Below are 12,797 nucleotides of genomic sequence, written 5' to 3'. Positions count from 1 at the left end.
ATGAAAATCTGCATGATCAAGAGGAACTATCAGAGGACAAAATAAAACAATAGTTGGAAGAAGCCACGCTGCCTAAAGTATCTGAAGTAGTAAGAACTATGTTAAATGAAAAGATAACAATATTTGAACTAACAGAGGCAATTAAAAGACAAAAGAACAATAAAACACCAGGACTAGATGGCTGAGATACCAAAATCCTGGATGAAAGCAAATATTACTCTTATAACAAAAGCAGATTTAGTGCAGATTAAAAATTACAGTTCAGTTTTACTTCTCAATGTGAATTATAAAATTTATGTGTCAATAATAGCTGAAAGACTAAAGAGATTTTTGAACGAATTTATACATCCAGACAAAAATCGATTTTTGTCTAAGAGACAAATTAAAAACAACATGAAAATAATTTTGAATACATTGGAATACTATGAAGCACATCCTGAAAAACAAATGGTGTTGATCTTTTTAGATATGCAGAAAGCATTTGATAATGTAAATTGGCAATTTATGATATTACAATTAAAAACATGGAATGGTGAAAAAATCATTAATATCATTAAGGAAATATATACTGAACAGACTGCAAAACTGATTATAAATGGGGACATAACAGCGAATGTTAACATTAAAAAAGGCACAAAACAGGGATGTCAATTGTCCTCTGTACAGTTTATTTTGACATTGGAAGTGCTAAATAGAAATATTCGGCAAGAAATAAAAGGAATGGAGATTTTAAAAATACAAATTACAGGCATTTGCCTATAATGATCTGGTATTTATGATAGAGGAACTGCAATAAACTGGACCCAAATTGATGAATAAAATAGATGACAATGGGGAAGTTGCAGGATTAAAAGTAAACGAAGAGAAAACTAAAATTCTAGTCAAAAAACCTCACAGATAAACAGAAAAATGATTTAATGGAGAAGACAGATATTTAGATAGTGAAGAAAGTAAAATATCTGGGAATTTATTTATCAGAGAGGTGTACAACTATAAAATAAGATAATTATGCTAAATTGATAAAGCAAATTAAACTTGACTTGGAAAAGTGGAAAAACCTGAAGCTACCACTGATAGGAAGAATAGCTACCATTAAAATAATATTCTACTGAGATTACTGTATCTATTCCAAACAATTCCAATAAAGCTGGAAAAGAAATACTTTGAGGAATTAAATAAATTAGTATCAAAATTTATCTGGCAAGGTAAAAAAAGCAAGAATAAGTCTGAAACTGTTACAAGACACTAATAATAGAGGAAGCTTTGGGTTGCCAGCTTGTGAGTTATATTACCAGGCACCTGCATTTATGGGGGTAAAAGAATAGATAACTTTGGAGGCACATGATTTACAACTGGGGCATGCCTTTTATGATATGTGAAAAATAAAATACACAAATATTTCCAAGGACACTACATTAGAAATGCTTTGTTTTTAGTATAGGCAAAAATTAAGGAAAAACACTATTTGAAAATACCAGTCTGGTTCTCCATGATGGAGGCACTGATACATCCAAATGTGGTTGATACAGAAAAAAATCATAGATATAAAGATATTCTGAATGAGAAAGGGGAATTGAAAAGCAAACAGAAATTGAATCAAAGGATAGATTTAGCATGATGGCCACAGGTACAAATACAATCAAGATATGAAAAAAATGCTAAAACATGGTTTTTATAAAGAACCAACAAAATTGGACTAGATTCTAACAGGAAAGGATGAGAAACTAATTTTAAAAATGTATAACTATCTACTGAGTATTAGAATGGAAAAAGAGCAAGTAAAGAAACAATCATAGTGTGGGTAAAAACATTGGTTACTCTATAGCCGTGATGGTGTACCTATGGCACGCATGCCACAGGTGGCACGCAGAGCCATTTGTCAGGGCATGCGTGGCTTTGCCCTGTCAGCTCTAGCATGCATGCGTGCGCTGGCCAGCTGACTTCAGCTTTCGTTTTCGGCCATTTTTTTGCCCTTAACTGCTGCTTCTAGCTCGGGGAGAGCAGATCGTCTGAGCCCGGCTCTCTCTCTCCTTCCTTGGATGGATCTGGTGGGATGATCAGGCTTTCTTGCTGAGGAAGAGGGAGGCGGAACTGTTGCCCAGCCACCTCTGGGTGCAGAGAGACGATGCAGCAGGACAGGAAAGAATCCGGTCTTGCCAGAGACCAGATAGCCTATGCAGGGACAGAGGCAGGCTGACTTGGGCACAGGTGGGTGGTTTGCCGGCATGTCCTTTGCTTGTTGGGGGTACTCCCATTCGCCTTTAGTGACGGGAATGCTTTGTCATGTGGGCGAAGGCTGCCCCCCCCTCTGCAACACTCAGGGGCTCCCCGGAACCTCGGCTCATACATGAGTCAGCTGCCTGAACTGGCGGAGGAGGTGGGTGCAGATGGGCGCGTGCTAACCTTCTCTCCATTACCATGGCTCCCAAGCTAGGAGACAGAATGTCCTCCTCGATGGGAGAAAGGCATAGAAAGGGTGTGCGCTAGGGAAGCAGGTTCCCGGAGGTGTGTGTGAGAGAGAAATATCGGACTAGTGGGGGGGGGGAGTTTCCCCTGTTTGCCGCAGGAGCAGTGCTTGGCTGAAGCACCCTGCTGGGCATTTGGAGCTTCCCTGAAATCTCCCTCCGTGGACTTGAGGAGAAAGTCCCCCTTTTTCCCCCTTCTCAAATTGCGGGAGAGGCACTTCTCAACAAGTTGCCGAGCGCGCCAGCTTGCTGGAGAGACTAATTCACCAATGAACTCTAATCATAGCCTCGGCCCAGCAGGCGGGTGGGCAAACAGGCGTGCTCTCTCTTTCCCTGGCTCGCTTGGACTGCATGGATTTCTTCGCTCAAGCGCCGCGGTGACCCACGCACCAGCCGGGCGCAAAGCACTGGCCGCAGAGGCGAGAAGCCAAGCTTGGAGAGCTAATCGGAGGTGGTGCACACCCTCCCTCTCCTTCCCTCTCTCACCAGGCACACCACGATTTGAGAAAGGGGAAAAGAGGGAGGGAGTAGCCTTCATAGTCAATAAAAGAGAAGGAAAAGCAATGCTGGGATACAATCCCAAAAATGATAGAATGATCTCAGTTCGAATCCAAGGCAAACCATTCAACATAACAGTAGTCCAAGTCTGTGCCCCAACTACTGATGCTGAAGAGGATAAAATTGACCAAAAGCCCAACAACACCTTATAGAATCAACACCAAAAAATGATGTCCTTATTATCATGGGGAATTGGAATGCTAAAGTAGGAGGCCAAAAGATAACTGGAATAACAGGCAAGTTTGGCCTTGGAGTACAACATGAAGCAGGGCACAGGCTGATAGAATTTTGTCAAGAGACAACTCTTTTCCAACAACCCAAGAGACGACTCTATACATGGATATCCTCAGGTGGTCAACACAGAAATCAGATTGACTATGTGCTCTGCAACCAAAGATGGAGAAACTCTATACCCGTGATAGTGAACTTATGGCACGCATGGCACAGGTGGCACTTGGAGCAATTTGTCAGGGTACATGAGGCGTTGCCCTGTCAGGTCCACCTCGGCTTTCGTTTTTGGCCATTTTTTGCCCTCCGGAGGCTTATTTGAAGCCTCTGGAGGCGAAAAATGACCCAAAGTGCAAACTGGAAGTTTGGGAACAGACTTCCAGTTTGCTAGTTGGTTTGTGCTTCGCAACAGCCAAGGATGGAAGAGTTCACTCAGGAGCGACGCTGGTGAGGAAGCTGCAGAAAGTTTAGTTGCCTCTTGAAAAAACACCTTTGGGACAACTATGATCTGGATGACTGAGAGCCTCCATAGACACCTAACAAGAAAACACTGAATAAATTGGAAAAACAGTTTCAGCAACTTATTTACTATGAATTAATAAATGTCTTCATTGCTGGGAAAGTTTCTATTCACTAAGTTAGATAACTCACTGATGTAATTAAATGAAGGGAAAGTATCATTTCAATATACATAAAAAATCTGAGAAGTGGTTTATTTATATTGAACATGTTCCCTACCTAGTGAAGCATATGATCCTGGAGGTAGACCAGCAGTTGCTAAGCGACCAGATCCTGATGGCTGACTGATTGCATGACGTGCCTTTGCCCCAGCGGCAGCATTAACATCAATGTCACTGCAAGACCTCTGCAGTGTTCCTAGGGTCGGAGCTGCTTTGCTGCTACTTGAAACTGAAAGAAAATAGAAAACTGCATATCAAGATTCCCACCTCATGTGATACTTTAAAAAGTCCTAAAGAGATTTGCCTAAGTTACTTCTAAAATTTCTGCCTGGTCTTGTACATTGAGCAAATTACCTCTATTAGCCATACTTGCAGAACTGGAGGTGGACCATTTTGAAGAAAAGGGACGACTGAAAGAAAAGCAAAATAATAGTTTTTGTAATGTAAATTATTTAACATTTCATGTTCTCTTCAATACTCTTAAACTTGTATAAAACTCTGATCAGGAAACTTTTTTGCATGAAAAATCTTGGAACATTTTCCTGAGCAGCTCAATTCAGTGTCACTATTTCACAAAACCTGCTATAGACTTTCACATAATTCTAATATTGAATGCACATTGAAAGATAGGTACCATCTAAATAAGGCAGTGAGGATATATTACATTAAAATACATTTTTATCTGCAATAATATGTGGGAATAGTCTTGGAAGGCAGGAGTAAGAGCTGCAGACTAGGCAAAAGTCAGATAAGAGGCAGCTGAGCCTTCGGAAGGACTGTAGATAAATGATTCAGAAGAGACTCTTCCTAATTTCTTTTGGGTTGTAAAGGTAAAGGGTGAGAAATGTACTTTCAGATTTACAATAATCTTTTAAGGCAATCTGTTAATGAAATAATAAAGTTAGAGCTGTTACCTCTGGGTGCGCCTCTTGTCTAGAATCCCTTGCAAGATAGACAATACTATAGCTACTTATTCAGCAGGTGGAAATAAATTCAAGAAAAAGGCCGTAATCTGATGCTGACTGTATATAGACCTTGTGGGCAGAAATATTTTCTTTAGACTGACACTTACTTTAGACTTTCTTGTGAACTGGAAGATGACCTGTCTGATTGTGGAAGTGATGCAATACTACCAGAATTCTTTAAGTAAGTCTGGAGACTTCTTTGATAGGATGGTTCAAGACTATTATACAGAACTTCTGCCTCACCAGGAAAATGATTTCTTAGGCCTAGATAAGTCCTAAAAGAAACCACATAAAATAAAATTTCTTTATTAGAGAAAGGAAAATATTTCTGGAAACAGAAACAATCTTCCAACACTAGTAAAAATGAAATCTAACATTTTAAAAACTCTCAACGTCACAAAGCTTGGAGTCCAACCATAGCTAGAATGAAAAAGAACCATAACTATTAACCTATTATTATGTGTGCTCCCTGGAATTATTGTATGTTAGTGGGTGGTCACATAAATCTATTTATTTTTGTTTATTAAATAAATTTATGTGACCATCCAACTAGCACACAATCACTCCAGGCGCCATACAACATTAAAAATCAACAATATCTTATAAACCCCAGAACCCCCTCTCCTAAATTTGTGGGCTATTATTTTCTGCTAAAAAGTATCAATACTTTCCAAATTACCGTACTTAAACCAAACTTTGAATTAATCTTACTTTCGTGCCTCCACTCTTGCCTCAGCATCAGCATCATGAATGCCCTTCTTGATAGTTTCAACCAGAACAGCTGCATGCCTGTAAGAGAAAACCAGAAATAAATATTACTTTTAATTTATCTTAACTTTATCAGAGGAGTTGCTGTTTCTTGAAAAAACTAGATAATGAATGCAAAAAAGTTCTGAGAAGAGAATAGCACCTGACCAGCTTTACCCAGATCCAGATGCTAATTGGCTCTAATTAGTATTTGGACTAATATGGACAATGAAACTGATTTGATTATATGTCTTGGGCCACACATAAAAGAGTACACTATCTCCCTGCTTTTGGGCAACATTGGGAAAAGTGTAGTGAATAGCTATAATAAAATCTTGGGGTCAAGATATGTCTACTCTGAGTTCTGCAGGAAATCTGAAAAAGAAATTTAGAAGTTCTTGGTTTACACAGGGATGAGGATTATGGATTGAAATTCTAGCAAGATAGCAATTCTGCAACATATCATAGCATATAGAATTTATGATAATATGTTTCTGATAGAGATAATGGGAGAATGGTGAAAGATCCGGTAAGATCTTGGTTAAAACAAAAGAAATATAAGGCAATGATCCCAACTATTAGGGATGAAAGAGATGCAATTCATAACACTTTAATGGATATAAATTGTCAATTTTTAAAATCTGATTCAGACTTATATAGTATTCAAGACAATGTATTGAATGAAGATATTTAGTCTTTTTAAAAGTATATTAAACTACCTCAAGTAGATTATAAAAACTTGTATTTGCTCCACTCTCTGAAGTAGAAATTAGACAAATAATTTTTAAAAGGGAAAGTAGTAAAACATCAGAATTAGATGGAATCCCTATTGAGATATTAATCATTAATTAATGAGGGTGGCTATCTTAGAAAGGAAAAGAAAAACAAAGATTAACCAGAAAAACAATGAATATTTATGAAGGATTAATGTGATCTTGAGTCAGCTAGGGAAGGAATAGAACGTAGGAATTCTCTTCCAGGAAATATTCTTTGCCTATCACTCACAAAACTTAGAACTGAACTTAACTGCTACAATTCAAAAATAAAATTGAATTTCTATAAATATGTTTCTCTTTAGAAGAGAGGATTTCAGTAACAGATCTAATGTTTTGAATGCAAAAAGCAATTTTAGCACTATATTTGTCTGAGACTATCATTATCACAAATGTGATTTCATAATTTATTAAGAGATGCTGTTAAAATTAGGAGTGCCTTGGAGTTGGCCAGCTATAACAAATTTGAAATGATAATGACACTATCAAACAACAGCTGCCTATTCCTTGGGAAGAATTTGATAGGTGTATAAAAATGCCAAATCTGTTCTAAATATCTAGTTGACTGTGAAGTCAATCATAATAATAATTTACAACTGCACTTATTCTTCTGTCAATAATACTGAACAAGAAAAGCCATGGCTACTAAATATCAAAAACATCTTCCAAGCTATCTCATCTCCTTTTATATGGATGAGCTGAAACTATAGAAAAACACAACCTGAAATAGAATCACTGCTCAACCGTTTCCAAATATACAGCCAAGATATTACAATGGAGTCTGGACTAGACAAAGGTGCCACCTCACTGGTAAAGAGAAAAAATAGTGAAAACTGAAGGAATCAAGTTGCCCTAAAGAAATAACCTCAAGAATCTGGATGCAAACTATCACTACAAATAGCAATAGCAACAGCACTTAGATTTATATACTGCTTCTCTAAATACCTAGGTACCCTTCAAGCTAACAATATCAAGTACACCAAATAGATTGGAAGATTAAAAGTGAATGCATTATGTGAGTGAAGAAGAACTTAATATCCAAATTCAATGGCAGAAATACGATCAGTGCAATTTACATCTGGGCAATCCCAGTAGTTAGACACACAGCTGGAATGGTGGACTAGACTGAAACAGAACTAAAAGTCCTAGATAGGAAGATAAAAAAAAATACTTAAAATGAATCATGGCCTTCCTGCCCACAGCAATATTGGTCGACTTTACTTACCTAGGAAAATAGGTGAGCATGGAATGTTGCAAGAACACCAGATAGCTGAAGAAAAAAAAGGGGGCATTGGGAGAATATCTCTGGGACATTGAAGAAGATACCTGAAACTACTATACAGTGCAGGCTTACCGAGTACTCTAGAGAGGCCAACCTGCCTACTAGAACGATAAAATGAAGAACAGAAAAGAGAGATGGCAGGGCAAAATATTTCATTGCCAGTACATTAAAAGTCCGCATTAGAAATAATGAAAAGTGTGAACAATCCACTGAAGCTAATACATGGGCAGTACATTAAAACAGCATGCAAAGTAGATAATAACAAGACCTGACACTAGGTAGAGCAGGAAAGTTGAAGAAAGATTGAGGCCTCATAAGACCAAACCTTAAAGCAAATGTGTACAAAGTCAGAATTGAGAAGGCAGTACAGACAGCAAATACCGCTTCTGCAAAGGAGCTGAAGAAACAGTGGACCACCTAGTCAGCTGCTGTAAGCAGACTGCACAGACTGACTATAAACAACAGCATGACAAAGTAGCAACAATGGTACATTAGAAGATGTACAAGAAATACCATTTGCCTTTAAGCAAGAAGTATATCCTAGGCAAAAAAAGTCTGGACAGTAGACATAGCAATACCTGGAGACAGCAGATAGAAAAGAAAGAACTGAAGAAAATCACAAAGTACAAAACTTGCAAATAGAAATAGAGCAACTAAAAAAAAACTTTTGGAGCATTGCTTGAACAGCATCAGCATTAACAAAATCACCATCAGTTAATTGCAAATGGCAGCTTTGCTTGGAATAGCTTACAACCTATGACAACACTTTTAACACCATCAAATAACAATGTTTATCTATTCCAGATCCTTTGGAAGGATTAAATAGGTGGATAAAAATGCCAAATCTAATCTAAACTGACTGTGTGACAACCACAATAATAAATTAACATTACCAAACAACATCTTTCTATCCCAGTTCCTTGGGAAGGACTCAACAGGTGGAATCTTAATTCATTCTAAACATCTGGCTGACTGTGCAACGAAACATCATTATATCACAAAATACAAAGACTCGCAAATAGAAGTAGAATGACTGTGGAAAAAGAAAACAAGTTAGTACTAATAGAAATGGATGCCTTGGGTGCAATTCCAAAACATATGGAGTACCACTCAAACACCATCAACAATAACAAAATCTTTAGTCAATTGCAAAAGCTCACATTCTGTGACAAAAATGCCAAATCCAGTCTAAATATCTGACTGTTTGATCAACAAAAAATATATAAACTATTTTTTTCTTTTTACAGGAGGTATAAAAAATACAACCAGTACAAAAACATTTTAAGACTTCAATGAACCTGCATAAAGATGGCAACTAAATTAATCTAAAAGCTGTAAAGATTAACAGAAAAGTATAAATTATATAGAAAACTGCTAAATGCACTCCAGTAACATATCGAATATTACTTCTTTTCCTGTTAGCAATAGAACTCAAAATTGATATTTGGGGCAATATCTGTTCCAAAACATTTCCCTGACATATTTAATTATTTAATTAAAACTACACAGAGAAAGTCCCAAAGGTGCTATTTCAAGAGGCAACTGGACTTTTTTTAAAAAAGACTTTTCACTTCTCATCCAAGAAGCTTCATCAGCTCTGCCTGGATGGTGGGTAATAGAAGGATTTACACTTCTTGCAGACAGCTGATCCGTTGTATTCTTTTAGAGAGTCGTTGAGGCTAACTGTGTCATCACGGTCATCAAAGTAGTGCAAATGGGTGTGGAGCCTTCTTGGAACTGTGGAAAGGACTGTGCTATAGACTGGAGATAGATGACGTCGTATCCCCCCCCCCCCTCTGTTGAGAGAGGTCTGTTCAATTTTGACATAGATGGCCTCTTTGACCCCTCTTTCAAACCAGTGGGCTTCTCTATCCAAAATCTGGACTTTGCTGTCTTCAAAAGAGTGGTCTTTGTCTTTTAAATGCAAATGGACTGCTGAACCTTGTCCTGATGGGTTTGTTCTCCTATGTTGTGCATGTGTGAAGTATATGACGTAGTTGTTTTTCTTTGCCAATGTACAGATCTGCACATGACTAACTGTATTGTACTGCATGTACCACATTGCTCAGTTTGTGACTGGGTGTTTTATCCTTGGGGTGGACAAGCTTGAAAAAAACTGCAGAAAGTCCAGTTGCCTCTTAAAAAACACCTTTGGGACAACCATGACCTGGACTGAGAATCTCGATCGAACATTTACAGAGAAAGCTGATATACTGCTTTTGCAAATACTCTTTCATTAAACTTTTTCAAATACTTCAACAATATGAACAATTCTCTCTCTCTCCCTCTCTCTCTCTCTCTCTTTCTCTCTCTCACACACACACAGACACGCACGCATAGACAGCCTCTCAAGTCCAGATCACATTATGTTTTTAGAAAAGATTCATAGCTTTTCTGAAACAAAGAAATATTTTTGTATTTTAAAAATACAGGAGAAAATAAAGAACAATTTTCTGAACTAAAAAAGAGGCAGAAATCATACCTTTCCAAAGAATGGGTTTGCCATTCTTGTAACAATAGGTCTAGAAATTCAAAAGAGCGCCTAGAAAATATAAGGTTTGAAGTCAATTCTAAATTTATTTGAATTAGTTACATAAGGTAAAGATTTTAACATATTAAAAGTCTTTAATTATTAGAAGTCCAGAAATTTGACAAACAAACAATTATACTGAATTTAGGAGGAGGCATGATGCTTTATCCCTTGTGTTAACAATGGTTGAATCGTTATACATTTCTTTGAAGTAGATCTGGATGATCCATACAATTCAACATGTAATCATTAAAAAATGCATCATGTGACATTGTGCTTTAGAACCGCATCACTTAGCAATGGAAATTCTGGTCCCAACTACTGTTGTAACTTGATAACTAACTTGTCAGTCCTATATCCAAATTCAGAAAAATATCCCTCCTAGATGTAACTATATTTTATGGCAAAAGTCATTCTTAATATTGATTTCCATTTATTAATTTTTGAAATTTATGCCTATTAGTTTTCCTTAAAATGTACTTCATGTCAGATTATGGGGGGAGGGGTCGACAATTCTTGCCTAAAAATGTAACATTCTCACAGTAGGTGGAGACATCATCCAGGCATGGGATATGGCTCCGTCAGGATCCAATAGGACTGGGTCTACAAGTATTAAAGACACGCCCACGAGGCTCTTCCCCAGAAATAGACTCAGACGATCCTTTAATTAGCTGTGTCTCCCTATCTCTCCTTGCTAAAATTCCTATTTCTCTACTAAAACTTCTCTCCAATTTGGCTTTCCCCCCTCAAATTAATTTCTATCAGGCTCCTCTGAGCTGATTCAAACACAACAGCCTTTATGAGGCTTGTTCACCTCAGGCTTTGCTGCCTCAGCAGCTCAGAGCCCTTTCGGCTAGCCTACGAGGCTCGTCCTCCGGCCTTATCGTGCCGATCGCTGGTGCTGCGCCGCCCAAGGAAAACTGCCTTTGAAGTGCCATTCACTAAGCCGTGCCACAGAGAGTCCAGCGCTCCAGCCGTGCCGCTCAGGAGGCCTCCCTTCGCAGCGCCGGTCACGGGGAACACCCAGCCAGCAGCCGCTTCCCTTGCCGCCGCAACGCGATCTCTGGCTTCAAATTTCAAAAAGAGCCCCCCTTCTAAACATTCTGCTCCAAAGCCAGCTAAGGCCTCTAGGCCTGCCCCCCTCAGGAGCTTCAAAAGGTCTCTATTCCCATTGCAACTCCTGACAAGCCTGTGATCCTGTTCCTCAAAAGGTCACTGCCAAGACCAATCATTGCTCTATTCCTAATCCAGCTCCTAGAGCTCCTGTTCCTTCAAATTTTAACCCCATGGAGGACCTCCCCACTGATACCGATGGGGATGCTTCCCCCCCCGGCTTCTCCTTTGAATCCAGAGGGTGGGATTGGTTTCCAGGGGGAATCTGATTCTGAAAGGGATGGCAGCGTTACCCCAGACATTGATGTGGGTTCACCTGCTCCAAGAGCTGTCACCATCAACCCCGATGATATGGCTGACATCATAGCAGCGGCCATTGAACGGGGCATTGCTGCAGGCCTACAACACCGGGTCCCTGCTTCTGCCATTCCTCATAGTGCCTCCTCTAACAAGTCCAAGAGGGGGCATTCTACCCAAGCTCAAGGCGTTTCTTCTGCAGGCACCTCTCAGCCTTCTGCTGTGGATACTGAGGAACAGGCCACTCACAATTCTGACCTGTCAGAGGATGAGGACTTGACTCCTGCCCGTTCGGTATTGTTGGGCCTGTTTAAACCTGCAATGTTTCATTCTCTCTTATTTAAAGCCATGAAGGTCTCTGGTATTCTGGCTTCCAAACCATCCACCTCGGAGGAGGAGGACAAATCTGACACCACTGATCCCCTATTCTCACGTCCTCCAATCGAAAAGGACGTTGTTCCATCCCCGAAACTGTTTCTAGAGGTAATTTTAAACCAGTGGGGTTCCCCGGGGTCAGGGCCCCTCCCCTCTACTCTGGACAAACAGTTGTATAATGTCAGCCCAGAGCTTTCTAAACTTTTGGAGGTTCCTTCCATCTTCCAGTGGTGTCCTTGTCATCTCATAACACGGCCACCAATGCTCCTGAGGACGCCCTCCGCCCTAAGGATAAACGCTTCGAGCAGTCGCTGGTAAAGGGTCACCAGTCAGCCGCTTGGGTGGTCAAGGCCGCCTCTTCTGCTTCCTTTTTCAATAGGGCTGCCCTTCGATAGCTGAAGCAAATGCAGGATAGGATCCCTCCTGGGGACTCCCATGCCCACCAGGACATGAACAAACTTAAAGCAGCAATGGAGTATGCAGCTGATGCTTCTTTGGAGGCAGCACGTTTCTCTTCCAGGTCCATGGCTTCTTCCATCACCACAAGACGTCTTCTTTGGCTGAAGCAGTGGCAGACGGAGGCCAGAGCAAAGTGGTGTTTGGCGCCCGCACCCTTCTCACCTGGACTGCTCTTCGGTCCTCCTCTGGAGCCGCTCTTGGTGGAGTCCAAAGACAAGCACAAGGTACTTCCTGCCTTAAACTGCAAGTCTGATCCTAAACCTTCTCCATTCTTCCGCAGGTCATCCTTTCGCGGGACAGATGGGGGATTTGCCTACCCCCGTCC

General features: G+C 39.8%; 1 protein-coding gene across 5 annotated transcripts in view; it reads right to left on the bottom strand.

The window, feature by feature from the left end:
• The window catches only part of CLASP2 (cytoplasmic linker associated protein 2), a 340,309-nt gene that overhangs the window by 122,655 nt on the left and 204,857 nt on the right, over positions 1-12,797 (bottom strand). For all 5 annotated transcript variants that reach the window (XM_081933452.1, XM_081933454.1, XM_081933453.1 and 2 more), the window contains 5 exons: positions 10,181-10,240; positions 5,608-5,685; positions 5,004-5,171; positions 4,286-4,341; positions 3,990-4,160 (listed from right to left, as the gene is read on the bottom strand). In XM_081933452.1, coding sequence (XP_081789578.1) covers positions 3,990-4,160; positions 4,286-4,341; positions 5,004-5,171; positions 5,608-5,685; positions 10,181-10,240 — 533 coding nt within the window. The remainder of the gene's footprint in view (positions 1-3,989; positions 4,161-4,285; positions 4,342-5,003; positions 5,172-5,607; positions 5,686-10,180; positions 10,241-12,797) is intronic.

Source organism: Natrix helvetica (genome assembly GCF_964273705.1).
Source record: "Natrix helvetica genome assembly, chromosome: Z".
Classification (NCBI taxonomy): domain Eukaryota; kingdom Metazoa; phylum Chordata; class Lepidosauria; order Squamata; family Natricidae; genus Natrix; species Natrix helvetica.
Note: the sequence above shows the minus strand (reverse complement) of the source record. Positions and strands in the feature narration are given on the sequence as shown.